The sequence below is a fragment of the Triturus cristatus genome, chromosome 9 (assembly GCF_964204655.1).
Source record: "Triturus cristatus chromosome 9, aTriCri1.1, whole genome shotgun sequence".
Lineage (NCBI taxonomy): Eukaryota > Metazoa > Chordata > Amphibia > Caudata > Salamandridae > Triturus > Triturus cristatus.
The window spans coordinates 590,441,815-590,455,610 of NC_140592.1; the positions used below are offsets into that span (position 1 = coordinate 590,441,815).

A 13,796-nucleotide genomic window follows, 5' to 3' on the forward strand; every position below is an offset into this window, starting at 1 on the left:
GGGTACGAGTCGGACGGAGAAAAGCCTCCGTCCGACGGTTCGTACCCGGTTTCTCCAGGATCCTAATCGGCACCTATATGGTTTCATGCCTTATCTAGTTGATGTTGAACAATCAGGTTTTGTAAAAAAACTGGAATATTGTCAATAATTTGTGGGGTTTCCTGAATATTCTCAGTAAAGCACCTAAAACTTAATTACTTCCTTGCGGCGATAGCTTTGGATGCTAATACGGCTATCAGTCGTGCTAACTGGAAAATTCTAATGCACGATCTGTTGTGTAGTTCCTATATAACCTATACAGGATCTGCACGTTTGAATAACATAAACTGTGGGATTGGTGGCAGACTGATTTCGTGTTTCCCCACCGGGTATGTTAGCCTGTCCGTATCAGCTAGCTCACAGTGCCACTAGAATCTCCTCTTTCGAGAGAGAATAGTTCTCGGCAACCTCAGAACATGACAACCCTGATCCCTCAGAATTGTAGAAACAATTTACTACTTTTCGCTCAGTCACTCGTGCTCACTTAGTTTGTCTCAGAGAGATACAGAGAATAAACAGGCTGGGCGTTTTCAATAAGAATTTATTGAACAGTTGTTATTCTAGTGTAGAACATATGAGCTGCAACAACCATTAGACAGTAGCATAGATATATGATTAGAAGTACTACAAAAGTAAAAGGATGGTATAGCTCTACCATCTTGCAATGACCATGAATACATATGAGTATATAAAACACATGATAAAAAGTGCGTATTCCTACGATGCTTCCCTAACTAGATGTACCTAAATGTACCTAGCATCTATGCAGGTGTTATGCCAAGAATCCCTCTAGGATTTAGTCAACCCCATTACCTGGGAATGAGAGAATATGGGACCCCTTCCTGGTCACGAGTTGGACATCCCGCGAGGGATGTTAGACCACTACGAGCTGGAGCGTCTGCGTGCAGGAACCTCAGCGTCTCTGGTCAGTGTGTGAGCTGGAAAATCTTGGTCTCCTTTGTCCTCCTAAGCAAGATGTGATGTATATATACCCATAGGTCTCCCAGGGGTCCTACCTTGCAGTGTTACTGTGTCGGCCTAAAAGATGATGTCGGGCCTGAAATTTATACAGCGATATTACACAGGAGATGTTAGTCTTGATGTGCTTCCAAGAAGCCACATGCATAATGTATGAGATTCGAACTAGGGAAAAACCTGCGTTCTGAATGCAGTGTCGTATCTAGGTAAAAGGTCAGTCCCTAAGAACCGTTATGTATGTAATGTAGGGAAGAATATAGGTGAAAGGTTGCAATGTTACCTGTGCCGATATAGGGTACCTATATGGAATATAAAAAATCTTTGTTGGCACGGGTTTGGTCCTACTAATTTCTTCAGTACAATTATCACCTTGTTTTCTGTACTTTATACTTCCCTCTAAGATAGGTACCAGACAGGGTTGTCCCTTATCACCCTTGTTGTTCATTCTTGCACTTGAGCCTTTCTTATAGAGACTGATGCATTCCGATGCCTTCTCTGGTTTTCAGATAAATAATGAACACATTACATTTACATCATATGCGGATGACATTTTTCTTTATGTCTCCAAACCAGAATCCTCTCCTGCACACTTCTCTGAAGAGTTAGGCACATATTCTAAGGTGTCTAGATATAAACTTAATATAAAAAGTCCAAAGTGATGCCTTTGAATAAGTTCTGTTTAAAAAACATTTTTGCTGGGATGGGCCTCTCCTCGAACCCCGATAAGATCAAATTCCTAGGGATCCTGTATTGCAACAACCTCAGAGACACACTTCATTCTAATATGGATGTTATTCTTGCAAAAATTACAAAATAAAATGTCACGCTCTTGGCGATCCGGGGATTGGAGCCGGCTATGTGTTTCTCGCCCACCCTGGAAGTCAGGCTGAAGGGAGGAGTCAAGGACATCTGCGCTACACTGTAAAGCCGGAAGAAAGAGAGCAAGGTTATTGTTAGGGAACGTCAATAAAAATAGGCGGAGAGGACCAAGGCGCGGTTGTCAGAGAACTAGAGAAGGAATTGTCTGGCGAAGCAGTTCCTGAGTAATCTGAAGGTGCTCAACAAAGGGTTAGTGCCCAAAGAGACCATTAGAGTACCAGAAGGAAAAGCGGAGTCTCCTATCTGCCGATTGCCTCCTGATCCACGCCAAGTCCCAGAATGGACTTGGCTTCACCAGGTGCATGCACGCCTCTTAAGCTGGAGCCAAAGGGAACAGACTAGTGGAAAACAGAGAGGGTTGGGGGCCAAGGAGAAAGGTATAAACAAATTTAAAGAAACAGTCTGAAGAATTAGGAAATTAATATTCAGAAGCTGGAAAAGGAATGTTTGGACTCTAGCTTCTAAAGGTTGTTTTTTTTTTCTCATAAATTTCTTTTTCCCTTCTCTTTTCTTTGGGGGAATTACAATTTCCCTTTTTGGGTGTGCAGGTTGGTTAAAGAAATAAAAGAAAGGAAAAGTCCTTTCCACTTTCTTTCCTCCCCCCCAACTTCCTATGAATAATCACATTCCCGCAAAAAGAATAAAAAGAGAGCTTGTCACTATCCCAGCACATAGTAATTAAACCCTAATAAGGATAGGTTCTTACCTGCATTTCTTCTTCAGTAGAGGGTACTGGCGGACAGGAACTTCGAAGGCCTGCAAAAACAGAAGACATCGTTAATCTCAAAGCTTGAGACTTTTTTTCGGTCTTAAATTTTGTTGTCTCTCTTCTACTAAAAATAAAACAAAGAGAATGAAATAAACCCTCTGAGTATTAACTGGGTATTAACCCCTCACTACCGGCGACACTAATGCAGGGCCGGTCACCTCCATATCTGTCATGGTGGGGCCGCCCTGACACAATCAAAATGATGATACTTTCTATTATTAATTTCTTTCTTATGATGCTACCTATTAAAATCCCTGGAAATTATTTCATAGCTAATGATAAGATTGTATCTAAATTTTTATGGAATGGGAAACCATCTTGTATATCCTTATAGCGCCTGAAATTATCCAAACATTCAGGAGGGGTCGATTTCCCAAATTACTCCTTTTATCACAAAGCCTCTGGTGTTAAGCAATGTCAAGGTTATTTTCTGGACTCTTCAGACTCTCAATCCAAATTGTGGCACCAGCTGGAGCATGCCTTTATCTCTCCGTTCTCTCACATGAGTATCCTACATATGACCCACCCCCCCAAAAAATTGAGTATCCACAGTTATAGCCCACTCTTGTTCTCTTTTCAAGCCTTATTTAGAAACCCATCTCTTATTTTCTGAGCAATTTGGTATAACAAAAGGCTTGTGGCAAATGGTTCTTGTGGCGATATTAATTAAACAAGGGTTTATTTACAGTGTATACATTTCTTCTCCATAACAGTGCTAGTATTCCAGTTGATACTCTCTCCTCTTCTTTCAAGCTTTCCCCGAAATGTCTCAAACAATATCAGCTTTTGGAATATATGGTTGTTCCCTCACTGGTCTCTCTTCCTACATCTTCCATTCAGGGACATGGTCCAGATTTTATCCCTAGCCATATCTTCAATTCCTCCAAAGCTGCATTAATATAGAAAACACTGATAACACTCCCATCAGACAGACGTTTAATCCAAACTAGAACTTTTTTGGGATTCTGATTTACTTTCCAGATGGCCTAAACAACTTTGGCAGAAAATATGGGAGAAGATCCATTGTACTGCAGATCTTGCAAGTTCACTCAAATGCTATATTACTTTTGCAACAGACTTTATCACACACCAGCAAGTCTATTCAAACTTAAATTGCTCAAAGAGGACACTTGCTGGTGTTGTAATGCCAATCACGGCTACCACGTCCATATATTCTTCCTATGTCCTTAGCTGTCTCAATTTTGGAAGCAGGTATGGACAAGAATGGGGGATATTACTGGTGTCCACAGATCATTTTCCATAGCCGTTTTGTTTCTTGGTGGGTTGAGTAATCTATGACCTCATGCAAAAATGATCCACACACTGGTTGATCTGTTGATTGCGATTGGCTCAGAGGAAAATACCTCTAACTTGAAATCTACAGACAATATTACCATTCAACAGAGGTGGAACTTAGTATGTCACAATCCTCCTTTTAATTGCTATAATTTACATTCTGCATCTTTATTGGCCACACGTGAGGAACTGTGGGACCCGCTGACTAGATATATGATATTTGCTGGAATTCATGTATATCTTTATTTCCTCCAATAAAAATACTAAACTTAAACAAACCTGAAGCCAAGGGACACCAGCTGTAATTGAGGAGGGCAAATGTTTTTTTCTAGTGTGACTCTTATGTGTAACTGGGAAAATTTACTAAAATGTGATGCAACCCTGAATGAATCACTGACAGAATATCGAAGGTCAGAATATCGACCTACAGAAATATCGAGGCAAGAATATCAAAGTCAAGAATATCGACATCCTATCTACATTGTGGTAAGTACAAAAATATCGAAAAACAAATATCGATGTCAAAAATATCAGTGCTAAAAATATCGTTTGTTATTTAAGTTAAATAAATAATGTAAAATAAAGTATATAATTAAAATAAACATATTTAATTTTTTTTTAAATGTTTAAAAATTATAAGTAACATACATATCATGTAAAAATAAATTAAACATATACATATAATATATAATATATACTTACTAATAATTTGTAATAAATATTTTAATAATATATTTTTCTAAAGTATCATATAAATTATAAATACATCTATACAAATAAAACAATAATATAAATACGAATTAAATAAATATATATAACAAATTAAATGTTTTTTGTTTACTCTTTTGCATATTAATTATATACTACATTTACTAAAATATAAAAAAAATATTAGAAAGCGGAGATAATAAAATTACTATTCCAACTCCAAACAGTGCAACAATAGGAAAAATGTTGGATAGCGTAGGGGTAAAAATTACTATTCCCACCCCATTAAATGCAACATTAGGGAAAGTGTTGGATAGTGTAGGGGTAAAAAGTACTATTCCCACTCCAGTGAGTGCAACAGTAGGGAAAGTGTTGGATAGCATAGGGGTTAAAATTACTATTCACACTCCAGAGCGTGCAACAGTACGGAAAGTGTTAGATAGCGTAGGGGTAAAAATTACTATTCCCACTCCAGTGAGTGCAACAGTAGGGAAAGTGTTGGATAGCGTAGAGGTTAAAATTACTATTCCAACTCCAGGGAATGCAACAGTAAGGAAAGTGTTGTATAGCATAGGGGTAAAATTTACTATTCCCTCTCCAGTGAGTGCAACAGTAGGGAAAGTGTTGGATAGCGTAGGGGTAAAAATTACTATTCCCACTCCAGTGAGTGCAACAGTAGGGAAAGTGTTGGATAGAGTAGGGGTAAAAATTACTATTCCCACTCCAGTGAGTGCAACAGTAGGGAAAGTGTTGGATAGCGTAGGGGTAAAAATTACTATTCCCCTTCCGGGGAGTGCAACAGTAGGGAAAGTGTTGGATAGAGTGGGAGTAAAAATTACTATTCCCACTCCAGTGAGTGCAACAGTAGGTAAAGTGTTGGATAGCGTAGGGGTTAAATTAACATACTTATTAATTAAATACTTTTTGTAAAATGAATAACATATTAAAAATTAATTAACTAAGAAATTAATAATAAATACCAATAAAATAAAAGGTATATTTAATTAAATAAAATTAAATTACTTCCCACCCTATTCTCCCATAAACACACAACCCGCTACACATAAAAAAGAACACAATTAATTAAATTTTCAATTAATCAATTAATAAAAATTAATTACCAATTAAAAAATAACAATAAATTAATCAATAACAATAAATAAAAAAATATTAATTAATTTATAATAATTAAATTACTTCCCACCCTAATCCCCTATAAATCCACAACCCGCTACACATAATAAGTAACATAATTAATGTCATTCTCAAAAAATCAATTAATAAAATGTAATTACTAATTAATAATTAATTAACAATAAATTAATTAACAATAACAATAAATTAAAAAAATAAGACATTAATTATAATTACAATAATGACAAATTAATCCGTTAATAAAAATTATTTACCAATCAATAATTAATTAACAATAAAGTGATAATCAATAACAATAAATAAAAACACATTAATTAATTAATTATAATTAAATTACTTCCCACGCTATTCCCCTATATACCCACAACCCAATACAAAAACACAAAATTTACCGTAAATAATTACTAATTTCTAAACATTTAATATATATATTTAAAAATAATAAAAATAAATGACAAAATATGTTAAACATACATATAAAATAAATACTAAAATACATAACACTAATATAAATATCGATATTATTAACAACGATATTACTTACTTCGATATTACTAACTTGGATATTACTTAACTTCGATATTAAAAAAAACGATAATACTTACCTTAAGGTCGATATTCTGGTCAACGATATTCTTGACAACGATATTCTGTCCCTACAATATTAAAAACTCGATATTATTGTAGGTCGATATAAAAAAAATCGATATTTTGACTGCTCACCACACTGAACAGCAACCAAAATTGCGGTGCTGCATTGCATCAAAAGGAGAGTGAAAAACAGCATCATATCTACTAAGATAAGGTGTTGTTTTACTCTCATTCAGCAGTGGTGTACCTTAGGTTGCCACGAGCCAACACACACACCTTTGTACTATGGTGCAAGATTGTGTGCGTTATGCTAAGCATAGGTTTTGTAATGGAAGGGGACACATCCTGTACACAAACTATGCTTTATTACTTTAAGCTAGCATAAAGTTTGGGCGCAAATAGCAGTATACAACTGTTAGTAGATGGGATTTTCTTCAAAAGCCATGTGTGGTTGCATGGGAATGTGAAAAGTAGCACATAGTGCTAATTTGCATTACTTTGGTCAATTTCCCAATGCAAATCGAGATTTGTATTGTAAAGTAAATACCACCACAATACTTTCCTCAGGGTTTGCATTAAATGAGTAATGCATACGTGTGCATGGTGCTAGTAATTGTGGGCCTACATGTGTGCTTGTTCTTCTTTGGCTGTTTTTGCATAAGAATTGTACCAGATGGTGTTGTCCCTCTGGTACAAATCCTATGTACAACAACGCTGACTTGCTTTTGTAGCATTGTGCGAGGATATAAATCATGCTATGCAACCTTTCTTGATTGAGCGTTGGTGCAACTAGAGCCAAATTTCGGTGGACGGGGGGTGGAAGGGGTGTTAAGAATTTCGGGGGGGGGGCTAATTCTTTCAGCCATAGACAGAGTGGAGATGCAGGGGCTCTAAGAAGAGGTGAAAAAACAACAAAGCCTCATTAACAAGCAAATGGTCTTTTAAAGACCTGTGAAGTACTCGAGTGCGGCTGTGTGTGTGCCCGGGAAGCTAATTCAGCCTGGGCTGCCACACACGACGGAGGGGGGGTGAAGCCCTTTGAGTCCAATGGGGGTTACGCGGCTGCAGGCAACACTGTTGTTAGCCTCGCAGAGGGCTACTATTTTTAACACAGCCCTCCGTTATTTAAAGGATAGTACATTTGGGTCCTAATATGTCAATGATCGTGGGAAAGTGTTGTTCCTGGTTTTTAAACCATTTAAGTTTCTTTCCTTCAATTTCAAAATTTAAAGAAAAATAGTTGTCTTTATTGCTAACAATATGGGGATGTAGTTGTTCACAAAATCTACAGATGGATCCCCACCGAAACCAGAAGGACGGTCATGCAGATCCTTGTCACCAGCAGGCTGGACTACAGCAACGCCCTCTACTCGGGAATCACAGCCAAACTCCAGAAAAAACTTCAACGCATACAGAACGCCTCCGCACGCCTCGTCCTCGACATCCCCCGCCACAGTCACATCACTGCCCACCTGAGAGACCTGCACTGGCTCCCCGTCAACAAGAGGATCACCTTCAAGCTCCTAACCTTTGCTCACAAAGCACTCCATGACGCCGGACCAACATACCTCAAATAACGACTCACCTTCTACACTCCCAACCGCCAGCTTCGCTCCGCTGACCTCACCCTCGCCACCGTTTTACGCATCCACTGAACGACCACCGACGGCAGATCTTATTCCCACCTCGCTGCCAAGACACCTTCCCCATCCACCTGCGACAGACCCAGGACCTGCTGACCTTCAGGAGACTTCTCAAGACCTGGCTGTTCGAGCAGTAGCAGCACTCCCCCCTTAGCACCTTGAGACCCTCGCGGGTGCGTTGTGCGCTCTACAAATGATTGATTGATTGATTGATATGACTCTGGAAGAATGTTGGGATAAAATACAATCCGCAAGGCTGAAAAAAAGACAGGAAGTGGGTGCTGTGGAAGAAAGAGGCAGGCGGTGGAATCAAAACGAGGCAGCCTTGGTATTCAGCAACTCCGAGAGGGACCTTCAGAAATACTTTGGTTCACTGTACTTAATTTTACAAATTAAGGACTGGGGAGAAGGCTGCTCTCTCCTAAATTGTTTAGAACCCAGAAGCGCCTAGGCTAGAGTTGGCCACAGAACTTAGCTTTCGTTATTATCTACACCTCTAACTTCTGGTAGTCTTCTAGGCCCACCAGCACCGTCATAGGAGCCCCTCAGAGTCCAGACTTCGACCAAACAGTGCTGTAGCGAAGTTATCACCACAGGTGGGATACAACCCTCAAACAATGTGCTGTGAAAGCGGTTTATACACAAATATTATCATTATTGGAGTTTACAATGGACCTAAAACAGCATGGTATGGGGCCAGGTTTTATATACTGCTTTTCATGTTCAAGGAACCATGCTAATTACATTTTTTTATAGCCAAAGATGCTGCCACCCCCGAATTTTTGGTAGTGCTGTAGTTTGTATCCATAGTCTGTGCGACTACCGAGATTTGTAGGTGTTTGCAGGAGGGGGAGGGATGGCGGCGTGCAGTTAATAATTCCACATATGCAAAAATGATTAATTTCTGATATGAAGGTTTCTTAGACTGTATAAGCATTTACCGTGCATTTTCCTCCCGGCGCAGCCCTTTCTCCTCCGAGCAATGTCACAGATATATTAGTTATTAGTGTGAACAAGATGTGAGCCCATTCTGCTGTGCGACTAATGGATTTCTGCAAGGCGGTGGCGGGAAGCAGCAGGGACACAATCTGAATTAACTCGCGGATAAACAATGCAAGTGCATCAACGTTAGAGCTTTTTAATCTCCCTCTTTCTGCTTAATTAGAGTGGTAATAGCAGGTCACAAGAGCCCCCCGGCCTCCACCTCGCTTTCCTTTGAGACATTTTATATGCCTTTGAATTCCGTTTCCTTTCTTGTTCTGCTAGGCATACGCATTTCAGAATGTTTTAAAGCTCCTAGAGCCAGGGGCTGCAAAGGTGAATGAACGTTAAGACGTCTGCTGAACATGCCACTGGCGGCCAGACCAACATGGCCGACATGGCATGGTGAGTGTTATTGTGAAGTATACTTTGAGGGCGATTTACTAAGCATATGCACCGTGATTGAGTCACAAAAGTGACGCAAATCGGCGCAAATTGTTTTTATTTACTTTCCAGTGCTAAACTTGTTTCGCGCTAGAAATAACGTAAAAGTAATTCGAAGCAGCGCTTTACTTTGCGCAACGGAGGTGTGCCAAGGGCGATGCATGGGCGTTCCCATGCAACCACACAAGGTTTCTCACGCTAAACCCAATTTACTAAACACATTAGATTGGGATTAGCGTGAGAAAACGGCGCCCTTTTAAATTGGGCGCAAGGAAGGAGAAATGCTTTCATTTCTCCTTCCTTTTCCGACTTTGCATGCGTGCTGCGCTGTGCTGCACACATAAAAAGTGGGAAAAGCTTTCCCTCGTGTCTAGGCATGGAATTTTGTACAGGAAGGGTATCCTTCCTGTACAAAACCAATGCTGGACTCACACACACACACACCCTAGCACTATGGCGTGTAGGTGGCACACAGCAGCTGTAAACAGCGCCGGCGCAAGGGAAAGGGGAGGAGAGAGCCATATCTTTGACAATATGGCACTCTCCTGCTCTCTCCCTGTCGCGCCACTCAACACAGCTTTGTGGGGGGCTGCGCTGAGTGAATTTTTCGTAAATCTTCCCCTTAAGAGTACTGCTCTTATCTTGTTTAGGGAGAAACAAGTTTAAGGGATAGAGAATAAGTATTACAGTTTATTGCTGATGCTGCCTGAGTGCTCCAGATTATGTGGATTTCTAAGGCAGTGTCATTTTAAGGGTTTAGGGGGCCCTGGGCAAAGCACATTTAGGGGCCCTTGTACAGAATGACTTTGAGTTTTATTACATATTTTCTGCTAATTCAAGCCCTCATGGTGCCAAACAATTCTAAATGATTTGCCCTTTACACATTATTAGCGACTATAGTGAAAGGCTGAAGATTAACATGTGGATTATTTGCTTTTTAACATGGTGCACCTTTGATAAAGCATTTCGACTTGCTTTATTTAAAGCGATACCCTCTGTATTGTGATGTCTATTTGGTATAAGTGGGGGGTACTGTGATTTCGAGGTTCATGACCCATTAGAGGTGGTTAAATGTGATTTCATAATTAAACCTAAGGTATTTTCTTTGCTGACATTTATATATTTGTAAATTAATGCACAGCATTTAGTAATGTATATTAAGGGGCTGATTCCGATCCTGGAAAAACCGGGTACGAACCGTCGGTCGAAGCGTTTTATCCGTCCGACTCGTACCCAGGAAAAAAACATTACAAACATGCAAGTACGATTCGCACGGAAACACCATTTCCGTACGAATCGTAATAAACACCGACCGACGAAAAAATACATACCAATGTGATCCGGGACAGCGCCGACGTGACGTCGGGACGCATTTAGGCTGCGTTTCACGAACCAGGAAGTACGATTCGAACCGACAGCAGTCCGGACGGCAATATTTTTACGGCACCCAAAAAGTGCCGGAAAAGCGAAGTACGCCGCAATGCGAGCAGAATTGGGGGCCCGGTACGCGCCGTACCCCCCCCAGCCCCCCACATGTACGCGCCGAACACCCCCAAGCCTCCCGTATGTACGTGCCGAACACCCCCCCAGGCCACGGATGGACGTGCCGTACCCCTAGCCCCCCCGCGGAAGGACACGCCGTACCCCTAGCCCCCCCACGGAAGGACGCACCGTACACCTAGCCCCCACCCCGCGGTTGGACGTGCCGTACCCCCAGCCCCCCATGTATGTACGGTGCGGACCCCCACCCCACCCCCGTGTATGTACGGTGCGGACCCCCACCCCACCCCGTGTATGTACGGTGCGGACCCCCACCCCACCCCCCGTGTATGTACGGTGCAGACCCCCACCCCACCCCCCGTATGTACGGTGCGGACCCCCACCCCACGCCCCATATGTACGGTGCGGATCCCACAAAATGTGCTTACCCACAATGCCCTCCAAGCCACAAATTTGCCTAAAATTGCACATTTTCCAAATATTTCTGTGATGTAAACTCCAGAATCAGCAGGAATCCACACACTTTCCCTCACCCAATGTTCCTCCACTTGTCATGAGAAAAATGATACCCCACTTGTGTGACGTGGCCTAGTGCACAAATCAAACCAGGGTCAATGAGAGTCTCTCTGTGAGACTCTCATTGACCTTGGTATGATGAGTGCCTGGTGCATGCACTAGGCCCAGTCACACAAGTCAGGTAGTATTTTTATCGGAAAAAATGGGAAAACACTGGGTGGTAGGAATTTTGTGGATTCCTGGTGATTCCCGAAGTTTAAGTCATAGAAACGCAAGGAAAATGTGCAATTTTAGGCAAAGTTTGCAGGAATTGTTGGTAAGAAAACTTTGTGGGATCCATGCAAAGCATACCACCCTAGACCCCCCCCCCCTTGGTGTCTAGTTTTAAAAAATGTACACGTTTGCTAGGCTTCCCTAGATCCTAGCTGAGCTAGGGACCAAAATCCACAGCTACCCACTGTGCAAATAACAGGTCAGTTTTGAGTGGAAAAATGTGATGTATCCACGTTGCATTCTGGGCCATTTCCTGTCACGGGCACCAGGCCTACCCACATAAGTGAGGTACCATTTGTATCAGAAAACTTAGGAAGTTTTATCACAGAAATGTGGGGAAATGTGATCTTTTCGTCAAAGTTTGAGGTTTGCAGAGGATTTTGGTTAAAACAACCTGATGAGAGTCATGCAAGTCCTCCCATCCTGGATCCCCAAGGGGTACAGCTTTAGAAAATGTACAGGTTTACTAGGTTTCCCTAGGTGCTGGCTGAGCTATGGCCCAAAAAACCCACAGCTACCCACTTTGCAAAAAAAGAGTCCTTTATTCCAGTGGAAAAATGTGAAGTATCCATGATGTGTTTTGGACTGGTCCTGCCACGGGCGCTAGGTCTACCCTCACAAGTGTGGTACCATTTTTATCAGAAGACATGTGCTAGCATAGAATAGCAGGATATTTACTATTAACAATCAGATTTCACTGCTATGTGCCTTTTAAATGCAAGCCAGTGTGAAAGAAAGAAGACATTTTGAAAAATACCTTCTAAATAACATGATCGTACAGGTACTTACAAATTCAAAGCTTTCCAAATTAATCACTGCTTCTAAACTCCATATCTTGTGCCCATTTCAGAAATACACAGGTTACATTGATATCTAATTTTTACTCTACATATTTCACCATATGAATTGGTCTATACTAATTGCATAATGAAAAAACATGTGAGACGCAGATCGATTTTTGGCTTTGGGTACATTGGCTTCTTAAAGCGTTGCATAGTGATTCTGTGTCCTGGATACCCCCAGATTGTTTTGCTGACTGGTACTGGTGGTAACTGACTCTGGCTGTTCCTGGGCACTGCCTAACCAGTCCCAGGGCCAGGGCTATGCTGAAAGGACACTTATAATACAGTGAAAACACCTACATACCCTAGGGTACACTATGGGTTAGGGTACCCCTATGATTAGCATGACCTCCCCTATAAGGCCCAAGTACATAATAGGGCAGAGGGATCAAATCTACATTTATCACCCTAGTATATAATAGGGCATGGCAGGTTAGAGGCCAGCAGCCCTTTCTGCACTTCCATGCGTGCATTGCTGAGACCAGAGGTCAGTTTAAAAGCAGCCCTGTGCTGCAGGGCTGCTTTTAAAATGCAAATTGTGCCCAAACTCGACTTTGGTGTTTGGGGCACTTACAAAATTAATAAACTACAATGTTTTGGCACATTAGGAACCCCCAGGGTCTCTTCTTGTCCAGTGGTGGGGGTCAGATATTTATAAGGAAGACATGTATAAAGTACATTTAACTTGCCTTTAGCTTAGTGAAAGTGCACATTTCACTACCCATATTGTAGTAAAGTGCTTCCCAAAATCGACTTTTGTGCTAGGTGCACTGTGGAGTGAGGATCTGCAATATCTTTACATATTCAGAACCCCTAAAGTCTCCCCTAGGTATCCTAAAGGTGTGGGGACCTGTAGATATAGGCAGGGTCCTTATAAAAGATGTTTTATAAGCCCTGGTGTTGGAATAATTGCCCCAGTCATAACCCCATTGCAAATCCCCAGCCACATAGGTTAACATGGCAAGAAGTTATTCTTCAATCATTCCCGTCAGGATCAGGAGAATCTGAAGAATATCATTTAAGGACTCACTAGAATGATATTGATACATTCAATACAATTGTTGAATTTATCCTAAAATGTACAGACAAGAAGTAGAAGACTTTATTGTCTTTTAGCCAAACTTCAACCTTCCAGGGCTCTGTCCTTATTGGTCAGAGTTAAGTGGATTAGCCAGGCTGCTT

The 13,796-nt window shown here is 41.1% G+C and overlaps 1 protein-coding gene across 2 annotated transcripts in view; it reads right to left on the minus strand.

Moving 5' to 3' along the window:
* LOC146798372 (uncharacterized) overlaps positions 1-13,796 on the minus strand; it is a 277,111-nt gene that overhangs the window by 101,680 nt on the left and 161,635 nt on the right. Inside the window, exons 3-4 of one of the 2 annotated variants that reach the window (XM_085625637.1) lie at positions 2,603-2,652; positions 1,052-1,936 (exon numbers count right to left, since the gene is read on the minus strand). In XM_085625637.1, the coding sequence (XP_085481763.1) occupies positions 1,754-1,936; positions 2,603-2,652 (233 nt within the window). In that variant the 3' untranslated portion in view covers positions 1,052-1,753. Of the gene's footprint in view, positions 1-1,051; positions 1,937-2,602; positions 2,653-13,796 lie in introns of those variants that run through there. The other variant, XM_085625638.1, reaches the window with a different exon arrangement.